The 23,363-nt window shown below is 49.4% G+C and overlaps 7 protein-coding genes; 6 read left to right on the top strand and 1 right to left on the bottom strand.

Moving 5' to 3' along the window:
* Positions 1 to 66: 66 nt before the first annotated feature.
* On the top strand, positions 67 to 1,379 carry FFUJ_00342 (uncharacterized protein; the record flags this gene model as incomplete). XM_023573400.1 has 3 exons in its annotated part: positions 67 to 96; positions 144 to 545; positions 597 to 1,379. The coding sequence occupies 3 exons, from the start codon at positions 67 to 69 to the stop codon at positions 1,377 to 1,379; spliced, it is 1,215 nt and encodes a 404-aa protein (XP_023425129.1).
* A 308-nt stretch (positions 1,380 to 1,687) lies between these two features.
* FFUJ_00343 (uncharacterized protein) lies at positions 1,688 to 4,016 on the top strand (the record flags this gene model as incomplete). XM_023573399.1 has 6 exons in its annotated part: positions 1,688 to 1,814; positions 1,872 to 2,512; positions 2,571 to 2,957; positions 3,023 to 3,280; positions 3,346 to 3,883; positions 3,949 to 4,016. 6 exons carry the CDS (start codon positions 1,688 to 1,690, stop codon positions 4,014 to 4,016), a joined length of 2,019 nt encoding a protein of 672 aa, XP_023425128.1.
* A 950-nt stretch (positions 4,017 to 4,966) lies between these two features.
* Positions 4,967 to 7,266, top strand: FFUJ_00344 (uncharacterized protein; the record flags this gene model as incomplete). XM_023573398.1 has 5 exons in its annotated part: positions 4,967 to 5,090; positions 5,153 to 5,736; positions 5,874 to 6,275; positions 6,336 to 7,125; positions 7,196 to 7,266. 5 exons carry the CDS (start codon positions 4,967 to 4,969, stop codon positions 7,264 to 7,266), a joined length of 1,971 nt encoding a protein of 656 aa, XP_023425127.1.
* A 679-nt stretch (positions 7,267 to 7,945) lies between these two features.
* FFUJ_00345 (uncharacterized protein) lies at positions 7,946 to 8,824 on the top strand (the record flags this gene model as incomplete). XM_023573397.1 has 2 exons in its annotated part: positions 7,946 to 8,282; positions 8,331 to 8,824. 2 exons carry the CDS (start codon positions 7,946 to 7,948, stop codon positions 8,822 to 8,824), a joined length of 831 nt encoding a protein of 276 aa, XP_023425126.1.
* Positions 8,825 to 8,891: 67 nt separating this feature from the next.
* On the bottom strand, positions 8,892 to 10,952 carry FFUJ_00346 (uncharacterized protein; the record flags this gene model as incomplete). XM_023573396.1 has 4 exons in its annotated part: positions 8,892 to 9,563; positions 9,678 to 10,055; positions 10,114 to 10,787; positions 10,850 to 10,952. The coding sequence occupies 4 exons, from the start codon at positions 10,950 to 10,952 to the stop codon at positions 8,892 to 8,894; spliced, it is 1,827 nt and encodes a 608-aa protein (XP_023425125.1).
* Positions 10,953 to 16,079: 5,127 nt separating this feature from the next.
* FFUJ_00347 (probable polynucleotide adenylyltransferase) lies at positions 16,080 to 20,069 on the top strand (the record flags this gene model as incomplete). XM_023573394.1 has 4 exons in its annotated part: positions 16,080 to 17,103; positions 17,153 to 17,224; positions 17,271 to 17,489; positions 17,539 to 20,069. 4 exons carry the CDS (start codon positions 16,080 to 16,082, stop codon positions 20,067 to 20,069), a joined length of 3,846 nt encoding a protein of 1,281 aa, XP_023425124.1.
* A 1,218-nt stretch (positions 20,070 to 21,287) lies between these two features.
* On the top strand, positions 21,288 to 22,244 carry FFUJ_00348 (uncharacterized protein; the record flags this gene model as incomplete). The annotated part of the gene is made up of 1 exon (XM_023573393.1): positions 21,288 to 22,244. One exon carries the CDS (start codon positions 21,288 to 21,290, stop codon positions 22,242 to 22,244), a length of 957 nt encoding a protein of 318 aa, XP_023425123.1.
* Positions 22,245 to 23,363: the final 1,119 nt, after the last annotated feature.

Genomic DNA, 23,363 nt, shown 5'->3' with positions numbered 1-23,363 from the left:
AATAGTGAAATACCCTCGGTCAAAAAGGAGCCCAGAAGATGGTGGACAATATTCACTCCGAGCAAAATGTCTTTTTGTCTGAAAGCAAAATTTGATGTAAGAAGATCACACCGACCAAGATAAGCACTGCTGACCAACAACAGGGGATCAAGCTTCGGGGCCTGGCAGCTTACAAGTATCGCAATGACCAGCCGAGGTTTCCAGAAGATCTACGGTGGTCAGTACTTCCAACAACCTTGGATCCTATTCCTGAGCCCCCGATTCCTTTTAAATCGTTCCTCGGGGACGAGATCATCTCGGCTATTGATTGGAATCGGCCCGATGTCATCGGATACTCATTCTATGGATGGGACAATACCATCATGAAGATTATTCCTCACAAAGCCGGTGAGAAGCACCCTTACGACTTCGGCTCGACCTCACAGTATGTATACTCTTGGGTGTATTTCCCTATCGACTCGGATGAGCGAATTTCAGAGGCTTGGATTCGCCGCTATGGTGTCAAGCTCGACAGTGACAGTCCTAACCCTGCGGCAACCCTTATAGTGAGTGGTCGGTCAATCTACATTGACGTTTTACTAATAATATCCCCTTAGCTTCGAACGAGTAAGGGCCGCCTACTCACTCTTGGCCCTCAGCTGAAGTATCAGCAGCCTGTGGGATACAAAACACATGCCAAGTATGACCTTGTCGGAACTTTTCCACAGGACTCTCCCTGCCGCATGTACTTCGCGAACTGGGAAACGAGTGGTTCGTGGATGAGGTTCGAGGGTGCATCTACATTCGCGAAGCTCAAACTCCGTGGTTGTCGGAACAGAAGGCTTGGGCTGCTTCCTGACAAATGCAAGTACCAGTACTCTTCTGCCGAACTTGAAGGGGTCCGAACTGTCACCCCGTGTAGGTCCTGGCGCCATCTTGACGGGATCCTCGGGCTTTTGCTTACCTACGAGGACGGTCGCAAACGCTGCGTTGGCGAAGTCCGTCTCGACCACCTGCTTGCTCCGATTGAGGTCACCTCTGACACCATGTGGATTGTCTATCCTGAGACAGATGAAATCAGCTGGCGTGCTCATGATGAGGACGGATCTGGTGTTTACTTCGTCTCGTTTGAGGAACCTGATGCAGATGAATGGGAGGGGCAATGTATCAAGATTCCTATGCGAGGGCGTCTTGACTGGTACTTCAGTCAACACCAGTGCCATCTGTCCCACCGAGACGACAGTGAGCCCCAGGATGAATTCCTCGAGGCACTTGCACAAGAACCTGCCCCGGGTACGCCTCGCCCGCGCCAGGTAGCCAAGCCATTTTCGGTCCTCGTCGAACGAAGCGCGGACAGTGACACTGATCTTTTAGGGGACAGTCTCTGGGGGGTTTTGTAGTCATACTCGGGATGTGTTATTTGCGGTTGAGACCTGTGGCTGGGAGCTTGAATGGCAAAATGACTTGGGCGACTTGGTATAAAATTAGGTTAACTTAGTAAAATATTAGGATGCCTTTTGATGAGTTTATTTAGGCATCAGTGCCTACAGGTGCCAAACGCGTGCCGCTGAGCAATACCTAAAGGTCATCGTCAGTGAATGGCTTTCGTCCCACTATTTGTTTGCATTCCTTCTTCTTTTTCCTCTTACCTCTTTACGCCTTAAATCCTCTTCTAAATCATGCCTCAACTCTTCTAACTCTCATCACGATGGAGCTGGCTTTTGAGGATCGGCATTTGCACCCTTCTAAGAGGGACTTTTCAGACTTGGACTTATATGAAAGAATCTGCAGTCTTTGTGGGTTTGAGCTTACCGACGAAGATGAAGTCATCAAATGTAAGGTCATAAATCTGCTTGTCTTGTCTTGGGTACAAATAATACTGACAGCCACAGGGGAGAAAGCCGCGGAACCCGGAGTTGACAAATGCCATGGCAGAAGGTCCTATCCCATTTCATTACATCTTGAGTGTGTTAAATACGCCGAGTCTTTCGTTACGGGTAGTCTACGAGACCTCGCTGGAGCTGCTGTCACTATCCGTGGGAGCTTTAATGGGCCCGAAGAAATGTGTGGTCCTCGCCGCCGCTGGTTGGAGAACACTGTCACACAGAACCTATTTCATGCCCTTCGTGGGCGTTTACCCACCGAAATCTGTAGAAATGCTGCCATCTACTGCGTTCGCGAACAGTCAATTCGCTTCATCCACCAGGGATGGAGGCAGCGTCAAACTCGGCGCGGTTTCATATCAGTTCCTGTCCACAACCACACGACTCTCTGGGCCCAATACACCCATTTCGAAGGTATCCGGTACCTTCGATCGTTTTCTTACGACTCACAGGGCGGCGATGAGGACTTCCTCATAAAAGGGAACACGGCGAATCCCTTGAACATCTTCGCCCGCCATAACCATCTAGGGGTCAACAAGCTTGTTATAACCGAAGGACATGAAAGGCCTGAGACCGAGGAAGCCCATAACTACTGGTGGACTTGCCATGCTCAACAACACCGCCTATTCCACTTCAAAGCACGATTTGATGTAAGTATTCCCGGCTTCATAACTTAGAAGCAAACACTTCTGACACGCCTGGATCCAGGGCATCAAAATCCGAAACCTCGTTGTTGTCAAAAGCCCTAAGACTTTCCTCAATTTCGCTATGGATGGCTGCGAGATACGCTGGGCTGTGCCTCCGTCACCTGTGAAGTTTTCGCCGAAGATCCCGCTCGTTAGTGGCATACCTTGGACTGATGTACAAAGTCTGGATTGGAATAAGCCAGGGACGTCAGGCTATTCTTTCCTTCTTTTTGGTGAATCTGTCGTGCAATGCAACTTCCACCACGTCCATGGACCGCCAGTACCTTACCAAAAATACACGACAGGTGAACCCAACGATCTCTTGTGTCTGCATTTCCCCATGAATCTTGACGAAAGAGTCTCTGAACTCTGGATCCGTCAGTATCCTGAAAGGACGACAACTCTCATAGTAAGTTGATCAATTTTGCTGTGAAATTATGCGGAGATGGCACTGCTGAACATTAGATAATACAGATTGTCACAGATCGTGGCCGTAGTCTTGTCCTTGGAAGTCAGCAAGATGGCCCAGGTGCTACATACCATGTTGTTGCCAAATTACCGCAAGATAAACCTTGCCTCATGTTCCACGCGCATTCCTACACCTTTTCTTGGTTCCATTTCGATTCTGTACTTAGCTGGGAAAAGCCGCAAGCCCGACAAATTCAACCTGCTTGGAAGCCTGCGCCTGAAATGACCATCGGCACTCACTACTCATCAGCAAAACTATATGGAGTCAGAGACATTACACCATGTATAAACAGAGGACCCTTTACTTGGGGAAACGACGAATTATCGAGGGCCTGCTCTTGACCTACTATGATGATACTCGAACTTGTATCGGCGAGGTTCGGTGTGACAGCCTTGGGACACCGCAGAAAGTAACTTCTGATACTATGTGGATCCGATATGTCGAGTACAAGAAGGCCGGAATCCTCGACGAGAACACCCACTGCTGCGATTGTGGAATAGAGTGGTTTGGCTTCTCTCAACCCCTGCTGGGTTCCTTCTCCTCGCACAAAGACAAGGATGTTCCCACTGATGAACACGACTCTGACGAAGAACAAACTTCTCACCAAGACGATAGCTCTGCAGAAGATGAGAGTGAGGACGAAACAGAGAGCGACGACGACTATGACAGGTCTCCAAAGTATGTCTCACTGCCCATGAGAGGACGGCTCGATTGGGTCAAGGAATCTGATGGCAGTATATGCCTATTGTCGCATCACATGCGTAGTAGACCAGATGACGAGATGCTTCATGTACTGGCCGAAGATGCTAAAGCAGACCGCGTCGACCCAGTCTCTAAATCCTGTACGATTCTGACTGGAAAAACTAGTAAGTCCAGGCAGTTTGTCTTGACCATGTAACTTCATGACATGCTAACTTGAGCCACCAACCAGCTCCAGAAAATCTCCGACCGGAAAAGATTGCCAAAGAGTTCGACAACTATGGTATATACGGGCTTTGAGGACGAAATCACGATGTCAAGGAACCATTGTCTTTCCAGTTCTCTAAGACAGGTCCCGGGGAGATAGAAAGGGGCAACAACAGTGGATGCTACAACGGGCCGACATGGGGGAGTTGAGAAACCTGTATCCTAAGAGATAAATAAGGATAGTCTAATTTTATTTATGAATTTTAAGGATTTATGATGACATATCCTAAGTTATGACCATCTTAGATGATAAGGGACAAAAGAAAATAGGGATCTCGCAGAAGTTGTGTGAACGCATCGGAAGGGATCATGAAGAGGAAGTGGAAGGTCACAAGGTCAAACTACCTACCTTAGGCAGAGGCATGCTTTGCCTCGCCTAGGATGACAGCCATTTGGAGCTTTTTCGCATCGGGTACCTCAGATATTCAGGCGCCAGTGCCAGCAGGTGTCAAAGGCGCGACTCCAGGCAGCACACGTGATTGTTCCATCAGTCGACCTTGATTAAGGTAGGTACGTAGTTCCTGACGCTCCTCTGCCTTCCTCGCTTCCATCTTCACTTCTCCTCGTTTCGTCAACATCGCTCGGAGAAGTCAATATCTTCCCACTTCCCTCTCAACCACCAGATTCATTATCTCGATAGGGCATTCTTTTTTAACGTATTCTGGTAAGTCTCCCATTTTTTTGATCTTGCCTATATCCTTTAGTCTTGGAAAGCCTATTATCCTTGGTTTGAGTCGTGGTGAGGTGTGAACCGCAAGACCAATCATGAGGTTTGAGAGAGCTTGAGTAGTCTGGGGAGATTTTTGCCATGACTTTACAGGAAACCCTTTCGTAGCTCTGGACGAACTTGGAAACTAATCGATTAATCTTTTATAGAGCCTCCATTGAAGATCCCGAGCTTACTTCTTTTATTCTGTTTTCTTTCCTTGTCCACCTTGCGGCTTCCATGTCTGTGTTGACGTGACAGACCAGCGAGACACACGATGGCACTAGAATTCGCCGACTCCTACGGCGGGGGTTCAGGCATTAATATCGAGGCTCTCTATTTTTCAGGATCCTGTGGCCTTTGCAGGTTTCGATTGGACCACGGTGACAAAGTCATTTCATGTAAAGATCATTCTATTACTCGCCTTTGGCTTTGCACTTGACCGCTGACACATACATGATAGATCGTGAAAACACAGAGCCCATCAAATACACTTTTGGGGTCCCTGGCTCCCCTCGTCGTACGAATAGGATGATATATCACCTCGCATGTGTAGAGCGTACTTCTCGGACCTTGGTCTTCGATAGTCAATTGTCTTACGATGTATCTGTGGCGACCTTTCTTGGAGGTCCGTTTGACATGCACAAATCGCTGTCTCGACGTCGCCTCCGCTGGCTGGAGCGCACCTTCGGACGACATTTGTTCGATCTTCGTCTCGGAGGTCTACCTCAGGAACTTTGCTGCAAAATTGCGGCCGACTGCAAGGAGCAAACCGTTCGTGTGTTCCAACGGCTCTGGTCGAAGAGTGATAATCACCGAGCAGGAAATATATCGGTTCCGATCGAAACCAATACGGTGCTATGGGCGGAGTATGTCAATTATGAGGGCAGTCGGTACATTCGGTCACTGTCCTATGAATCGCGCGGCGGAGACGAGGAAGTCGTCCTTGATAGAAAGGCCATCACGAAGCCCCTCAACGTTTTCATCCGTCACAACGGCCGTGGAGTCAACAAGGTCATCTTCACTGAATGGGAAGAGCGGCCTAACGTGAGCCAAGTTGAAGGGTACTAGTGGACTTTTCACGCTCAACAAAGTGGCACGTTTTATCTGAAAGCAAGATTCGATGTAAGCATTGCCAAAGTGGCTACCTAACGTCAAAACTCTACTGATATGTCTTGGTCTAGGGCATTAAACTTCGTGGTTTGGGTGTTATCAAATCGCCATACGAGTTTCTGAAGTTCGCCAAATACGGACCTTTTGAGATACGATGGGATATTCCTCCTACAACAGTCAAGCTCTGGCCAAGAGTTCCACTTCCCAGAGATTCTGGTTACCGCATTTCTCACACATATGTGCGATCCATGGAGTGGAATAAACCCGATACCGTGGCCTATTCTTTCTGCCTTGTCGGCAGTGCGATTGTTCAGTGTAACTCTCACCAGGACGGAAATCCATTATGGCCTGGAGAATCCGACCCAAGACTAAGGCGTGAAGAGATCATGCGGCTTTTCTTTCATATGAATCCTGACGAGAAAGTCTCTGAACTCTGGGTTCGTAGTTTTCATGAAACACTATCCACGCTCATAGTAAGCTATGATCACTGGGTGCTATATGTTGACAGCTATACTGATCATATGGTGGTACAGGTTGTCACAAATCACGGCCGCAACCTTGTCCTTGGAACACATGAAGATATACCAGGTGCAACCTACCATTGCGTCGCCAAGTTACCTGAGGACACTCCTTCCCGCATGTTTTACACAGGCGACTTCGATGGTTTGCCTGCATCCAGCTTCGCGTGGCTTCATTTCGATTCAGTGTCCACATGGGAGAATCCAATGAAGTATGAAAGACAGTGCGCTTTTGAGGGCGCAACAGGCTCTTTTTATTCGTCCGCAAGTCTTGATAATGTCAGGCAGGTCACTCCCTGCATGAACAGCTATGACTGTAGAGACACCGAGACAGGTTTGCTCTTTACCTACACTAATGGTACTCGTAGTTGTGTCGGTGACTTTCACTTTGATTCTGAACTATGGAATCACTCATTGCTGGTAGATTCAGATGCCATGTGGGCAGTATACCTAGATTCGAATTGGCAGGAGTCGAAGGCCAGCAAGCACACCATCATGCACGGATTCGATTCAGACACTGTAAATTTCAGACCACTGTCCCGGTATTATGAAGGATACGATGATGACAATTCTCTCATGGATGACGGTGATGGAGGTCAGGTAAGCCGGACAACCTTTGTTGTTCCCATGAGTGGACGACTCGACTGGACCAGGGAGGCGGGCTCAGGCAAATGTGAATTGTCACATCACCCGTCCGGGGAACCAAAAGACGAGATGCGTGGTATTCTCGCCAGGTACGCTGCTTCTGATGCGGCCGAACAGAAACCGATCGTCAAATCGTTGACGCTCCTCCTTGGGAATGTTGGTGAGTTGTTGGCTTCCACAAAGCATGTCTAGCAACGACGAGCATTGCAGCTAACTTGAGCTTCAAATAGATCCAAACAATATTGATAAGGTCTACCGAGAGGCCGAAAGCAACGGCAACTACGCAATCTACGGGCTTTGATTGGGATTCCATGATCCTTTGGAGACATGATTTGCGCACGATTGAGGATGCTATGTGCCAGAAGAGCTCACGGCATTCAGGAGGATGGGAAATAATACTTCGTTTTATGATGGTTCAACCTAAATAAAAACGCGATCCCCACGAGCTCGAGGTGACATGGTAGTCGTGTTCTCAAGTGTGGCTTAAGTAGTGGTTAGCTTGCTGCAAACATCGATATTCATGACTGGTGAAAAACAGGTCTTGTCTCTCATGGTCATCCAAGTTATAGCAACATTTACCTACCTCACGCCACACATAGACCAGACGACTACCAAAGGATTCAATTAATTCAAGCAATGCAATTAACGATCACTGGCATTTGAGATCGCAAATATGCCTTAAGATCGCGTCTCTTCATTCCAGCAGATGAAGCTTTACCTTTCGCGTTACCCTACAGATCGCCCCCATTCCAAACCCTTACTAGCGTCATATCACAACCCCCTGTTTTGGAGTTTCACCTCAACACCACGTCTCATCTTTTTCACAACACCAAGAACAAACATGACAACTTGCTCACTAATCTCATCAAATCGATATACTCCCGTGATATGCTCTGCCTATAATTGTCTCACCCCAGATCTCCATCGGCCCGGCCCGCAATCTTCCCTAGTCCCATCACCCTCACATCTCATTCCTCACGATGCTCTCATCATTCACAACCAAGCTCGCCCTCAAAAAAGCTGGTATACCAAGCGATGTCTTCGACTTCTCAGAAAAGAAGCGCGAGCCAAACAAGCTGCGCAAAAACCCACCAGCAGATCTCGATAATGAAACTGATTCAGGCTGGACGTCTTGGATGTCTGTCCGGTCTCTGCCGCTTACTGTTCAACCGTGGTTGACGCCTCCGCCTGCTGCTGTTGCTAAGGGTAGACTCCCGGGGATAGGAGATAAAGCGCCAGTTGATAAGACGGGGAAGTTGAGGGTTGGTGGGGGCAAAAGAGTTCTGCTTGTGTTTTTACGTTGTGTTGGTTGTGCTTGTAAGTTGCCGTTCTCAAGATGCCGAGGTCAATGCTGATGATGTGCAGTTGCTCAAAAGACATTCATTAATCTTCGTACAATGGCGAATCGATACGGCGATGCATTGACATGCATAGCCGTATCCCACGCCTCAGAGCAAGCAACTCAAAAATGGGTATCCCTCCTCGGCGGCGCCTGGAGCGTTCGCGTCATAGTCGATGAGGAGAGGGCTATTTACGCAGCTTGGGGCTTAGGAACGAGCAGTATGTGGTATGTACTCAATCCAACGACGCAAGTTCAAGGATGGAAAGAGTCGGGATGGTTGGGAGAAAAAGTGGCTGGAGCAATACAGAGAAAAGAGACGAATGAGAAGAAACCAGTGAATACAAATAATGCGAACGATGAAGAAGATGATGGGCCTTTGACGACGATGGGGAATAAGTGGCAGGAAGCTGGTGCTTTTGCTATTGATGGGACTGGGACGGTAATTTGGGGCGGGAAAGCGGCGAGAGCAGATGATGTCATGGAGTTGGAAGATGGAGCGAGGATCCTGTTAGCGTGATACGAAGAAACAGATATATCTTGAAAGACATGTTAAAGGAATCTGCTCTAAGCGCCAATGTGTCTTATCAACGGGCACGCACAGCAAGCTGCTCCGATATTTGCTCTTTCTCCCATTCTCTCCCAGCCCAGCTCTCCAGCAACATATCAATGTTCATATCCTGATTTGCATTGGCCTGATCGCTGACATTGATGAAGCATTTGCTGTACAGAAAGTTCCAGTCTAATCGACCGCGCCAAAGTATCCTCAACCAGGTCAGTCCTTCCTGGGAAGGGTTTCCACCATGGAAGGTTTGGCCAGTGGACGGAATCACTCTCATCGACTCAACGACTGCACCGCTAGGTTGAAGCAGTCTGGCCCCTATCCACATCTCCCCGGCCGGATCAACTTCGATGGGTGGAAGGAGATGATCAAGACGGACTTGTCCTACCGACTCCCTCGAGCCATCGGAATAGGTAAAAATGAGACCGACAATCCCAGTAGATCCTGGGATCCAAGTTCTGCAGGGCACGAGTCCAGTCACACCTCCCAGTCTAACCGACTTGTTAAAAACCTGCTGGACACTCACCCTTGAGGACCATGTAGATGGGTCGTGAAAAAATGGCGGAGCTTCAGTCTTGTCGTGGCGTTTGTCCTCACAATCGAATGCAAGACAGTCGACGCCGTCTCCCTGAGAACTGAACCACAGACGAGAAGGCTGGGCGGTCAATAAGGCCACACGTTCGAAAATGGCATTTGGCTGGGACATATTAGCGTTTGCTCCTAGAAAGAAAACGCGACTCTTGTTCGTTCGTAGCTAGATTGCATCAGCACCTATTTACGGGTTGTCATCTGTCCAGCCTTCGTAACGTACCAGAAGGATATCGCGCCAGAATGTCGGCCTTCTCCTCAGGCGCCAGACTTCGACGATCCGCTCGTGCTTCTCGACTGGAAAATATAGCCACACTGCGTGTAGTCGTTCTCCCCGGCCTTCACTATAGAATGAAAAGTCCTCGCCCTCACGATGACCATGCAAGTAAAACAGGTCTTCGTCAAGCAGGCATGCTGAATAGCCGGTAATCTCAGGGCTTTCACACTCCAAAACCTTGAAATAGTGTCGACCACCGGACCTGTCACCGAGATGTAGGTACCAGATGGCTTCCGGATTTGGCGGTAGCAGCGACCACCTTGCCAGCGGACCCAGAACGTTTTCTTGCAATCTCACCATGTGCAAGTCGCGCATTTTAAAGCCCTGCGCGGTTCGTCTTTGTCAACCCTCTGCCTGTAGCTCAAGTCACGGGCCGACTCACATCACTGTACCATTTCAAAAAGTATCGCTCCGACTTGTTGGTGTTTTGGAAAGTCCACCAAATTCCTGGTTGCTCATAGTGGCAGCTCTGTGTCACATCGGTCTCACCAAAGGAGATTGCCCTGACTCCAAGGTGATCTGAAGCGAGATAGACTCCGCTCGAGAGTTTCTGCGGCTCGGAGACTACCAGGAATGCGTCCTTGCCAGCCTTGTTTGAAAGGCCTTGAAGGTAGCGAGCATTTTCGAACGTGGTCGATATTCCCCAAATGGGTTTTGATGGATCGACCACGAAGTGTAAATATCTTGCCTTTTTGCTAGAAAGGATATTTACCAGGTTTGGTGCACGAATTAAGTCCCTCACGCCTATTCGAGCCTGTTCTTGAAGAGCGTCCAATGTGATATCGGCATGCTCCCCCGAAATATCAAGGCAACACTGTCGAAGAACCAGCATTCTTTCCCGTTTTCGGGAATCCGAGGGTGGGAAATCATGGTGTAGGAGGTTCAATACAACGTGCTTGTCAAAAGGAGGAAATCTTCTCATGCAGTCTAGGTGTGCAGCAAGAACACAGGTCCTGGTTCTCCCCCATTGGCGTGGTGAAATATACTGGGGGTTTTCCGGATTGAAGATCAATGTTTCGTAGTCGAATTCAACCGTTGCTGGTGCCCTAGAACCCGCTATAGTGTTAAGTCAGTATTTGGAATAACTCAGAGTAGCAGACCAAAGTGAAAAGACGAACATTCAGAAGGATGGCCAGATCTTATCACCCTGTCCCCATCGCAGAAGTCAAAAAGGCACAGACAGCAAAACGGCCACCAATGGAAACTCCGCCCTTCCTCCATCGTGTATCAATGAAAAGGTTTTGGAGACCTGTATTATGTAGGAGCCACTTCCTCAGTATATCGAGGTTACAGGTGACACCACCATTTGCATGTCCAACCTTAGACTTTTAAATCAAGCTTCATCTCAGTCATGCAACACTCCCGAAGAACACCGTTTCCCACAGCTCCGGTAGTTCAAGCATTTCGACAAAAGAAACAAGCATCGAGTGGAAGCTAGAGATGGACATTGCTTTTCCGATTTAACGTGCCCACCCGTTCTATGCACTTGAACGCGGTTTGATGGCGTGTCAAGCCAGACCCGCGACGTTTGTATTGGCAAGACAGCAGCATGGCAATCATTCCAACCAATGGCAATTAATCCTGCCAACGGAAACGAGCGTTGGTTTCCCGTACAAACCCTGGTCTATTTGACGGCTTTGTGATGAAACGCTCTTGACCACTGTAGTGAACGGCAGCGAGCCGGAAAATGTGGCCTCTGGGACGTTTCGGGGTGTTCTTTGCGCATTGTGACTGGTTGTGCGGTTGCACAGAGCAGTGCCTCTTTTCTTTCCCTCGTCGACCGCTTGGTCGTCCAAGACCGATCACAAATGACGTCGATTGGAGAATTGCAGGCATCGCGTTTGTGGGCGTTTGGCCTCGTGATGGTCAATAAATGAGCAGTCATCCGATACTGTCGGACAGGCTAAGAAATCATCATGTATTGGAGTTGGCACCCGTTCGGCTGCCGCGCATCTGTTGCAGTGAAGTAATAGTCTGGCCCAAATATCGTGATGATGATATCGTGAGAGTCAAAGTGGGGAAACGAGAGAAGACCTTGATCATGCTTGAAAAGGTAAGCGTGGGTCCAATTGTTTACCCAGCCAGCCTCTGCTTCAACATCATCCATGGAAACAGTAATTGAGTTTGAATGGCTTGCACTTGCCAGCAATCTGTGACTTTTACAGCCACCTCTCGTCAGCTTGAAGTCAGCTTTCGGCCCCAGCAAAGCCAAGGCACGACGTTTGACTGGTCACAGGGAAACACACTGTGCTTCAGCTCCGAAGGAAACGACCGACTAGGTAACTCTGAGCAACCCGGACTCTCAATAGACCTCAAAAAGGTGTGGTCGTACTTGTAGCGGTAATAGTTGCTTGTAAAGTGTGTGCGCCATAGTCAACAGAAGACACGAGCTGAAAAGACATGGCTAAAAGTAAAACCACAAAACAAATAAACACTTGTAACATGGTGAACGGCAGAGAAAGGCAAAGTGCCAGACCTCCCCTGTCCCTTGATGTGGCTTGAGGCCGGTGGATGATCTCCCGAGACCAAGACGTGTCCAGTGCTGACCTGACTTGGCCTGAGTGAGAAGCACAGGAATAGTACATAGATACGGACGGGGAAATCGTATAGACGTGCCGTATCGCGGGTGATACGAAGAAAGAGATATACTACGTAACAGATCGCCGAGGGTAAGATTGGCCAAGACAACGCGCAAGGGATGAGCTTAACTCGATATGTATCTCTAGGCAAATATTATGTATTGAGGCTGATCTTGTTCCTGAGATTGGCAGAAAAGGGATACGCTAAGGTCAAGCAGAGTTATTTGGTGGCCCAGAAGGGAGACTCAAAGGTATGGCAGTGGCGCTGAAATTTTGGTTTGAGAGAGTAAGAGGCTGATTCTTGGTGAGACATGATGGAGAATTCAATGCCGCCCTAGAGCTGATCGAGATGCTAAGTAAAGATACGATGAGGCGTATCCTCTGCAAAAAGATAACCTGATCTGTCCTACCGTCGAGAACAAGAGGGTGTCTCGGCATTCTCAAATTGAGTTATTGGCTGGGCGAAACAGTCACTAGACTCTTGCTGTTCTGCGACATATTTTGTTGATTTTTGGCATTTCGCAGAATTCGATTCAATAGTTTGGTGGGGTCTCTTCGGCCTTTGCATGAAGCATGACGAGAGGCGGAGAGCGAGCTGTTTGTATGGACGTACGTAGTATGGTGAAGTCCAGCCTATTCAAAGTTTAGAGCACGCCCTGGACCTGTTCGTCCATGTGTGCTGGCAGTCCAGGGGATAACTAGAGTTCGGAGGCAAACACACGGGCCGTTGTTGGGCGTGTTCACCAAATATTCCCGTATTAGCCGATGTTGCCATTGATGATTGATCAAAGTTGATCAAGTCGTGTTATGTTGGTTCGTGGCCCAGCAAAAGGTGGATAATTGCTTCAGGTTGATTTGACATATCAAGATTGGATGTGATGTGTATAAACGGGTTTAAGGCGAGCCAACAAACGCCACTGGAATAACGTTCATATTGTCGTGACCAGAATTCAAACAGGTTCTTACGGAGTACTGATTGTTAATTTTGCCAGAGAGAGATACCATATCTGTTGCAGTGCAAATATCTCGATCCTAGGCATGTCCGTGTCTATAGATGCATCAAAAAGGGAGGCCGTTCTCCTCCACACGCATGCCGACATCATCACAGTCGCAGATTAGTTAGCTTTACCTGCATCTTCCCCACACAAACACAGCATCTTCCATTTGAGGCTGCATCTCAGCAGCAGGGCAAGTAAGGCACCATATCTGTACCCGCCACGGACATATCCGGCCGTGAATGTCCATTTACACTTCACTTCAGGTTTGTTACGACGTTGGGCTATTTTTGCTATCAATGATTCCCTTCGTGGTGCCCAAACCCAGAATTCCCATCTCACAAAGGGGTCCTGAGTTTGAGGGGAATTGGAGGACCGGCCCCTCGACGTCCAGAATCCGCCCTCTCAGGAACGAGATGCTCTGATGGGTGGTGACTTTATGACAAAGTATCATCTGACATGAAGTTGTGTGCGATGCAACCTTTGTGGTTGGTAGCGGCACAACAATCTGCAAGCCTGGGCATGGCATGGCATGGATGCATCACAAGCGGCCAGGAGTCACCAGCCGGGGATAGATCCAGGGCTAGGACCAGTGGATACAGCCCGTACAGCGGCAGGGGGTAGACTCCATAGCAAGAATCAGGGTCCCTGCTCGGTATCCTCCCCTGTAGATACTGACACAGCGCTAGCCAGGAGGTGTCATGAGGGCGAAGCAGCTGTAAATCCGACAAGTTAACGACGCACGCTGTCTACAGGTTGTGTCGTACAGCGTATCGTCAATGGGTGCGGTTAATGTGATGTGATGTGATCTGAGAGAGGCGATCTTTGGGCCCAGCATTTAATTGCCGTCGACTCTTTTGTTAGTGGAGGCCAGGACAGTCAGTAATATCGGCAAATCGCACGGTACATCGAAATAAGATACTCTCGCGTCCTATGGGTTGGAATTATTCCATCCAGAAGTAGAAGCCAGACCAGACCAGGGCAGGGCAGGGCTATTTAATTCCATTAGGTTCACTACTAATAACTAAAGATATTGCGGAGGCTTGCTGCCACGAGCTGGGCGCTAGCTTGTGGATCTCCCTCTCTCTCTCCTCTCTCTCATCAGATGGATATCATTTTGTATGGTGGTGACCCTGAGACTCGCCCTGGGCTGTTACTGTCAAAGTCACCCGCCGCATGCCAAATGTTCCTATCCCTCCAGTCTACTGAAAACATTGACCCTTTTGTGATCTTTGCTTGCAGTCGACTCTGCTGAGGCTGCTCTATTATCCCCGCTCTTCTCTCAAGGTTACAAAGGCCTGTTCGCTGTGGCGGACGGTGAGGTGTCGGGCTAATTGGCGTTGACAGCGGCCAGCTGGAGAAACACTGTACGTAGCACTGTGATTACCCAACGGGTGCAGTGAACCTCAAGCAGCAGCCGCAAAGGTTAGTGCGTAAATACACCTCGATGGATTGTCCAAAATGGTGAGGGCGAGAGTGTAAATAGGGCTTAGGTCAGCTCATTCTTGAATAAGTCCATTTACCTGCAGGTGAGCTTATGCTCTCGGAGGTGTGGACTATTTACAGTACAGCTGCACATAATAATGCCCGAGTCCCAGGTACAGTGCGACCTGCACCTCACACCCTCACCTCAAATCCCCTAGATATCTGGTGCACTAACTAAAACTCCCCGTGTGTCCTGTAGTAGGCCTGTGCTGTGTCTCCGTCCCCAATAACAGCGACTACCGTAACGAGGTATCGTTAGGTTATGTCCCCTTCAGATCAGAAGGACCACCTCAGTTTCTCAGTGTCTAGGTCTCTCTCTCGCCTTTTTTGTCTTGATTGATTGATTTGATCTCTCTCCCTCAGACTAAAACTTAAACTAAACCAAACGGGCTCTCCATGTCCATGTCCATGCCCCATGTCTATCCCGCCAGACGCCATCTCTTGTCATTCCCATACACATCCGCATTTTCCAATCTTGCTTTGTCTCTGTTTTCTTTCTTCATAATTCTCTCTACTATCAACTCTACTACGCTTCTTGTCATCTGAGCTGCTCTGGTCCTGTTCTGTTCTGTTCTGCTATACCCGATCCCTTCAACGCCCTGATCCGATACAGCGAGCACCGTCGTTTCGCCCTCCCCCCGACGAGACGAGTCGAGGTGAACCGGCGTCCCTCGCACCGAGCGGCCCCCTTTTGGCAAAGAGCCCCCCCCCCCCCACAGACACAAGCACAAGCGTCTCCGACAAGTCCATAGTTCACTCACTGTCCACTGTACTGTTCACCATTTCTCGAATCCTACATTTCCATCATTATCCCGCGCCCCGGGAAATTGTTGTTATACCGACTGCAACTGCAATTCCTCACCTTTCTCGACTCGCACTCGCACTCGGCGCCCCTTGTTTGTTCGCCATTGCCTTTCGGTCGTATACGCTATCGTTTCGCTTCGTTTTACAGTACTTTCTTGCTCCGTACAACTTCCCATTTCCACGGCCTCTCGCTATTCCCACCCAGGAACAGCGCCTCTCAGCGACCAGATTGAGATTCGCCCCCTGGCTTTCACGATAGACTTTTGTTCGGCATTGGATCGCATGCTGAGATCTTGAGACCCTCTCCAGCGCTCAGAACTACAACGACGTTTTCCTGCTGCTCCATTTTCCATATTCCACAGCTTTCGCCGCCACCGAGCAAAGAGAGATCCCCACGAGCCCAGACGCACCCAAACGTCGTCACGCATACTGCCGTCGGTCCCCGCAATCACTTGAACCGTCCCGGGGCTCGCTCGCTGCTCCATATGGACGCCCAGACCACAACGGCCGAACCTCAACATCCTTATCCTTCCAGTCCTTGGACATCTGCCTCGACGATATCATCGAGCACACCGAATCCGACGACACCATCGGCGACGAGTACTCACAGCGCTTCCGCCGTCGAGGGCTCCTTCTTCCCCGACCCGTCCGCCACACAATTCCATTCTCACCTCGATCTCCTCCCCTTTCTCCTCCCACAGCAGTCCAACATTTACCACGCTCAACTCCTCCACTACAATAAGCTCATCTCCCCATCCCGCGGCGGCGGCCTGCAGACACCGCCACTCCCTCCCGTCATCTCTGCTCCTCATATCCAGGCAGCGCCTCGGTCGCGATCTTCTAGCAAGGTGTCGCTAAGAGACGCCTCCGGTAAGGGGAGCACAGCTGGAGGCCATGGGAGTAGGTCACATCAGAATTTAGACAAGAGTCGATCGGTTGCCGCCTCCAAGGAGGTTCCGTCCAAAATGTCTTCAAAGCAGGCCGCCGACTCATCGAGGCATTTACCCCGACGGTCCGCACCTTCGGCTCAGTCCCACTCTAGTTCAGTACCCTCGACACCTCACCAGCACGCTCGTCAATTTTCACTTGAGGACCGCGAGCCGTCGCCCACGGGGACAAATAACCATTCCCCGCGATCAGCTTATTCTGAGACACATAGCACGTTATCCTCGCTTCAGCCTTTACCGCCGCGAATATCGAGTTGCAAATACGAGACTGCCCAAATAAACTCTCGGAGGAGAATACCGTATTCGGTCGGCAATGATCGTCTGGAAAAGCTGGACTTGAGGACGGTCAAGAGCAAGTTGGCCGAGGATGAAGAGCGAAAATTGGCGACAGATATGAGAGAGGTCTACGACCGATTACTCCCCACCGCTGCTGTGGAAGAGAATCGCAAGAAATTAGTCTCAAAGCTCGAAAAGACCTTCAACGACGAATGGCCAGGCCATGATATCCGCGTAAATCTTTTTGGGTCTTCTGGGAATCTTCTTTGTTCGGATGATTCTGATGGTACGTCCACACCCTCAATCTGCATGATTTACAGACTAACCCTATCTAGTGGACATTTGCATCACAACCGCATGGCGCGAATTGGAGGATGTCTGCATGATCGCCAACCTCCTAGCAAAGCGTATGTATCTTTCCCCAAGTCGCCAACAACTCGCTGACATCAACAGGGGGGATGGAGAAGGTTGTCTGTATTTCGGCCGCCAAGGTGCCCATCGTCAAGATCTGGGATCCTGAACTGGGCCTTGCCTGCGATATGAATGTCAACAATACCCTTGCGCTCGAAAATACACGCATGGTTCGAACATATATCGATATTGACCCGAGAGTTCGAGAGCTTGCAATGATTATAAAGTATTGGACACGGAGAAGAATAGTCAATGATGCCGGTATGTTGTTATTTTGCCACCCCTTTCAACTTGTCTAACGGTTTAATAGCGTTTGGTGGCACATTGAGTTCCTACACATGGATCTGCCTGATTATCGCGTTCCTGCAGCTGCGCAGCCCTCCCGTTCTTCCCGCATTGCATCAGTCGCCACACAAGTTACCCAAACCCGACGGTACCACCCCCGACTTCGCGGACGATATTGACAAACTGGCTAGTTATGGAAAAAAGAACAAGTCATCTACTGCGGAGCTTTTGTTTCAGTTCTTTCGTTTTTACGCTCACGAGTTTGATTACGATAAGCACGTTCTCTCGGTGCGGCAGGGCAAACTGATCACAAAGCACGAAAAGAAGTGGCATTATGCGATCAACAATCAGCTCTGTGTGGAAGAGCCGTTCAATACTTCTCGTAACCTCGGAAACACCGCTGATGACTATTCTTTTCGCGGTTTACATATGGAGTTGCGTCGAGCGTTTGATCTGATTTCAGTGGCAAACTTCGAGGAGGCATGCGAGCAATACGTGTTCCCTAAAGAGGAGGAAAGAGTATGGTCTCGACCGGCACCGCAACCTCGACCTGCTCTGCTTAGGAGCTCCTCGCAGACACATTCAGGCCGAGGAGGTCGTGGGAACCACCGTGGCGGAAGACATAACAATAATTACCGAGGCGGAAATTCGAATCGACGTGCATCTGCAGGTGTTCCACAGTTCGACGCCAACAACAACAATATGTTTATGCAGCCAGTCAACATGGCGCAGGATCTACAGTGGTACCAAAACCAACAGTTCCAGTTTCAGTACGCACAGCAGGATCTCATGACTCAAATGGCGTTGCACCAGGAGAACATGCGACTATTGTATGCCAGTCAATCACCAGCATTTATGCAGCATCAAGCCCAGGCTCAGGCTCAAGCTCAAGCGATGGGTCAACAGCAGCAACAACAGAGGATGTCTACGAGTACAGGATCTGGCCAGCAGCAGCCTCAGCAGACATCAGATCGTTCCAGGACAAATTCATTTGATAATCCGCCGCTCAGCGCTCCTCTTCGACCAGATCTGTATGCTCTATATGGAATGACTTTGGGCACTCCCTTTTTTCCCCAAGCGGGCGCAAGTTATGGAACGTATCCCTCGTCTCCTGCTAGTACCTCGGGTGCTGCCCAAGACTTTCGTCGCCCGCTTCAGCGAAATGGTATAAATAATGAAACAGGTGTCCAAGGATCCAATAGTGCTCTTCGTTCACACTCGCAGCCCGCATCTCGATCTCCATCTACAGCACAAGCAGCTCCAGGTTATTTCGGTGCCCAATCTTACAATGGTCCAAGCCATTCTCGAGGTGTCAACGGCAACCCAATTCCAAGCTTTATGTCTGATGATACAGATTTCGACGAGACTCCCAAGGCACACACGGACTCACCACAGTCGGAAGAGGGCAAATATTCTGTTTATTTGTCGGAAAGCCCTAGTCCCAGCAAGCAGCCTCAGCCACAAGCTGTGACGAATGGTCTTGCTTTTGGGGATGTCTCCGGTCAGAGCCCAGGGCGACGACGACTCTCAACAGATCAACTTCCCCAGACAATTCTCGACCGCCGAATGAAGAGGACATCCCGGTCGCCTTCACCTTTGGGCCATGCACGGAATTTCTCGTCCACTGCGTCATCGGCACCTTTGGCACAAGGCCCTTTCCCTGGGGGTCAAAACAAGAACCTTTCGCGCCCATTGGTTGTTAATGGATCTAGCCTCAAGACAAGCGTGACTCAAAGCCCACGCCAACCACCTTCGGGAACAGGTAGCACTACATCTGATGAGTCGACCAACCTTGAGAACCCCTTGCAGATTCACGGCTCAAGTGGTATTCCCAGCTTTCCGGTTGATGGACCCGTCATGCCGCAGGCTGTACCTGAAGCAGCTATGAACCAACAAGGTGCCTACAACCCGGTTCCTGTAGTGGCCAATGGCTCCGCTGCCCCAATGATGGCTGCAGCTCCATCCACGGCAGACGATCCGTCATTTCGCGATCGTATCGCGATGATGAGCGCTTACTACATGGCAAGTCCTCATATCGTACAGGACCCGGTGGTGGCAGCAAACTCTCGACTGTCACCTTCGACACGCCAACGCCTTATGTCGCGTCAGCAGAATGGCATGATTGCTCCTCTTGATCTTGCCATTGCTGAGAACCGTATCAACAGACCACCAGTTGGTCAAGATTTTGCTCATCTTTCGCCAGTTTACGAGAACCGCACCCCTTCTCCCACAGTTGTTCGAAAGGATGGACCTTGGAAGTCAGAGAAGCAGAACAGTCCTAAGACAGGAAGAGGAGATGGACCAAAGTCCAGCCAGAAAACCGAAGAGCGAACTCAAGAGCCTCAAGAGGGTACAAAGTCTCAGAAGAACCAGAAGTCGGGTTCTCAAAAGGTCAACGGAGCCCGAGAAAACGGCCACGTTCGTGGAGCTAGAAGTGAAACCGACGGCGGTTGGCAAAAAGCAGGCAAGGGAAAGAAGAAGGGTGCCAACAACAACGGGCAACAAGGAAATAGCGAGCAGCCACCCAAGCACGAGTCGGAACGAAAGGGCGGTTAATCGATAGTCTCGATCTGAGAAGTGACGAGACATGTCGACGGTCCCCTTGAAGAGTGTCTTTGGGAGAAGCCTGTAAGCAGGACCTTGATCTTAACCGGCAGTTTGTCATTTTGGATACGGCAACTTGCAAAGTTGACACGCAATCAACGATTCACGATGACTTGAAAAGCCCAAAAGCATGAGGGGGAGAGCTGGCACATTGGAGATTATTCTGGATGGTTTCCAGATATTGACATATGTAGCAAGAGTGTACGATTGATGTCTAACGGTGTTACTCATAGCATTTATAACGCAGCGGTCTGCGGACTTGACATACAGATTGGCAACGTCGGGGAGCGGCATGGAAGAGCAGAAGGACAACAAGGCCGGATCCGCTGGCTAGATGAGAGCGAAGATGGGTGGATGGGTGGTAGGCTGGTCGGTCGGTTGGTTGGTTGCAAGCACACATGGAAACGAAGAGGCGTTGGCGTCTTTCTACACATGGCCGGTTGGGAGGAGGCGTTTTATATACACAGCTGCAATTGCATTTAAGACAAGTCCATCTTGGGGGGGCAGGACAGCGGTTCATATCCTTACAGGCTGCATGGGCAAAGAAGGGTCAAGCGGTTTTTTTTAGATGGTTGTCAGTAAAAAGCATGTGCAGATGTAACGAAGCACAGAAAAGAGGTAAATGAAAGTTTTAATGCATATTGGTTTCTTGAACTGCGAAGACTGGCCCATACTCTTCAGATCAGTCAGTAGGTTACTGATGATGAAGCATTCGCCATCCCCGCGGTCTCCACTCGGAGGTCCGCGGTGATGATCTCCGGATCAGATAATAACTCGGACTACTCTACGATTTATCGCCCTTTTCATTCCGTGTAACCGCCAAAATCGGTGGGGACGATGCCGAAGTTCCGTCAATCTGAGACGCAAAGCACGATTACATGATGTATTATTCAAGACTCTGCAGCTTCTGGCGCGGTAATTTTGTTGACTCCCGTGAGCTTATTAATAGAGGGGTTTCATTACTAAGGGCCATGGTTGTCTTTGAGAGGCTGAAATAGTGCTGACACATTGGTTCCGTTAGTTGCCGTTTGATAGACCCGGTGTGTAAGTTGAAGTATAAAGATGTCGGCATGATTCCACTTCAAGGTCATTGTGTTCCTCACACTTGTTCTCATACCTCACTCTACTCTCACGATAAGAGAGTCTAACACATTCACGGATACTATCACGATGAGCATGCTTTCAGCCGAAGTCACGGAATGGGGTCAACCTCCCAAGTCCATCAAAGTCCCCCCTCCTGCAGCTCCAGTTCACGACAACGAGACAGAGATCAAGGTCCTCGCTGCAGGTCTTCATCAACTCGTCCGCACACGTGCAGCGGGAAAACACTACACTGCTACTGAACTCCCCCACATCCCCGGTGTCGACGGCGTAGGCATTGATGTCTCAACCGGCAAGAAAGTGTACTTTTCCCTGTTGGGCACAAAGCAGGGCAGTTACGCCGAGATCGTCAATGCGCCAACTCACAATATCGTTGAGCTTCCCGAGGGCGTAGACCCTGTTGTCGCAGCTGCTATGGTCAATCCCGTCATGGCGAGCTGGATGGCGTTGAGGAAGCGTGTTGATTGGACTGGAAAGGAGGGCAAACCTTACAAGGTCTTCATCAACGGCGTCACCAGCGCCAGTGGAAAGATCGCTATCAAGGTATCTCGTCACCTCGGAGCTACAACCGTCGTAGGTGCAGCTCGCAACAAGGACGCGTTGTCAAAACTGGACCTCGACGCCAGCGTTGTTCTTCAAGAACCCAACGCCACAGACTTCTCCGCCGCAGCAGACGCAGACATTGTTCTCGACTTCCTCTACGGACCGTGGCCGAATGCGTTCCTGTTGAGTCCTACCACGGCTAGTGCTAAGAATCCCATTACGTGGATCAACATTGGGTCTATGGCGGGTGATATGGGCGATATTTCGGCGATGGGGCTGAGGAGGAGAGATGTCACGGTGCGGGGCTCGGGGCCGGGCGCGTGGGACCCGAGGGAGCTGGGGGTTGAGACGGAGGGAATGTTGAAGGTTCTTGTGGGATTGGGAGATGATGGGTTGAAGAAGTATAGGATTGAGGATGTTGAAGAGGGTTGGGGTGATAAGGGGAGGGATAGAGTTGTTTTTGTGTTTGGTGAAAAGGCTTGAGGGGGGGGTGAGTGAGTATAGGGTGAGGAGGAAGATAATGAGATTCTACGAACCACAATGACATCAATTGACTGCTTTACCATGGTAAATTGCAATTTTTTTATTAAGACTTAGTATTTTCAAAATAGAATCGAAACCATGAATGCTGGCATGACATGTAGCCAATGTAGAAAGTGAGATCGAATGCCTCCATCCGACCATGAATTACCGTTATCAAGAGAAAGGTTCATCGAATAAGATTTTGTTCACCGTCGAATTCACACTGGATCAACAACAGCTTACAGGAGCAAGTCATCAGCTGACCGACTTTCATTATCGGCTTCCGAGAAATAAAATATGTCTACTGAATAAATGCGTCAGCTGCGGCTTGTCTCATCGCCATGTGAGGGGCACCAAGATGAACTTGCTGTGTTATGCTTAGGACTTTTATCCCAAGTGATAAAATAACTGAGGTAAATTTAGCGTCAGTTTAGGTGACTCTTTACTGAGTTTATTTTGACATCCTCTTCTAAAGTCTTATGCTCACCGAGGGTAGGTAGCCTAGCCCTGACAACAGAAATCGGGCATATTCTGCTACAGAAATGATATCATCGCATGAAATGAGGCAGTTGTCGAATGGCTTGTTATGCTTTCAACGCCTATCGATGGTTCTGACCGTTAAACGTTGCCTGGAATACGATGCATGTACCGTGTGTACATGTTTCATGCATGCAGCTTTTGATGCCTGCTCTGCTGAAAAGCTGACACGGAGAATAATGTGCCGACATAGAATCCAAAAAGAGAATATCGTATTCATCTATTATACTGGCTTATGATTGCTCTGTGACGGGAACTTTGATGAGCAGATATGATTGACAAGTCCCTTGCCTGGGCTGTGGACCTTCATATCACATGCTGTTATAAAAGGAAGTCTTAGAAGTTGGCCTAAACGAGTTTATAAATAGCAAGAGACAAGCTGGCGGACTTGAAGGAGTATTCCAAGGCAATTCTCAACGGTATATAAGGCAATTAAGAGGGTTCATCTCACAGTTTATCGATGAGTCCTTGACGAGTCCTATACCGCGATAAGATTGAGTGAGCGAGTGAGTAAGTTTCTGAGACTCCTCCCCCGCAATGCAT

This window comes from Fusarium fujikuroi, chromosome FFUJ_chr01 (genome assembly GCF_900079805.1).
Source record: "Fusarium fujikuroi IMI 58289 draft genome, chromosome FFUJ_chr01".
NCBI lineage: Eukaryota > Fungi > Ascomycota > Sordariomycetes > Hypocreales > Nectriaceae > Fusarium > Fusarium fujikuroi.
The sequence above is the reverse complement of the archived record's forward strand: the minus strand, read 5'-3'. Positions and strand labels throughout refer to the sequence as shown.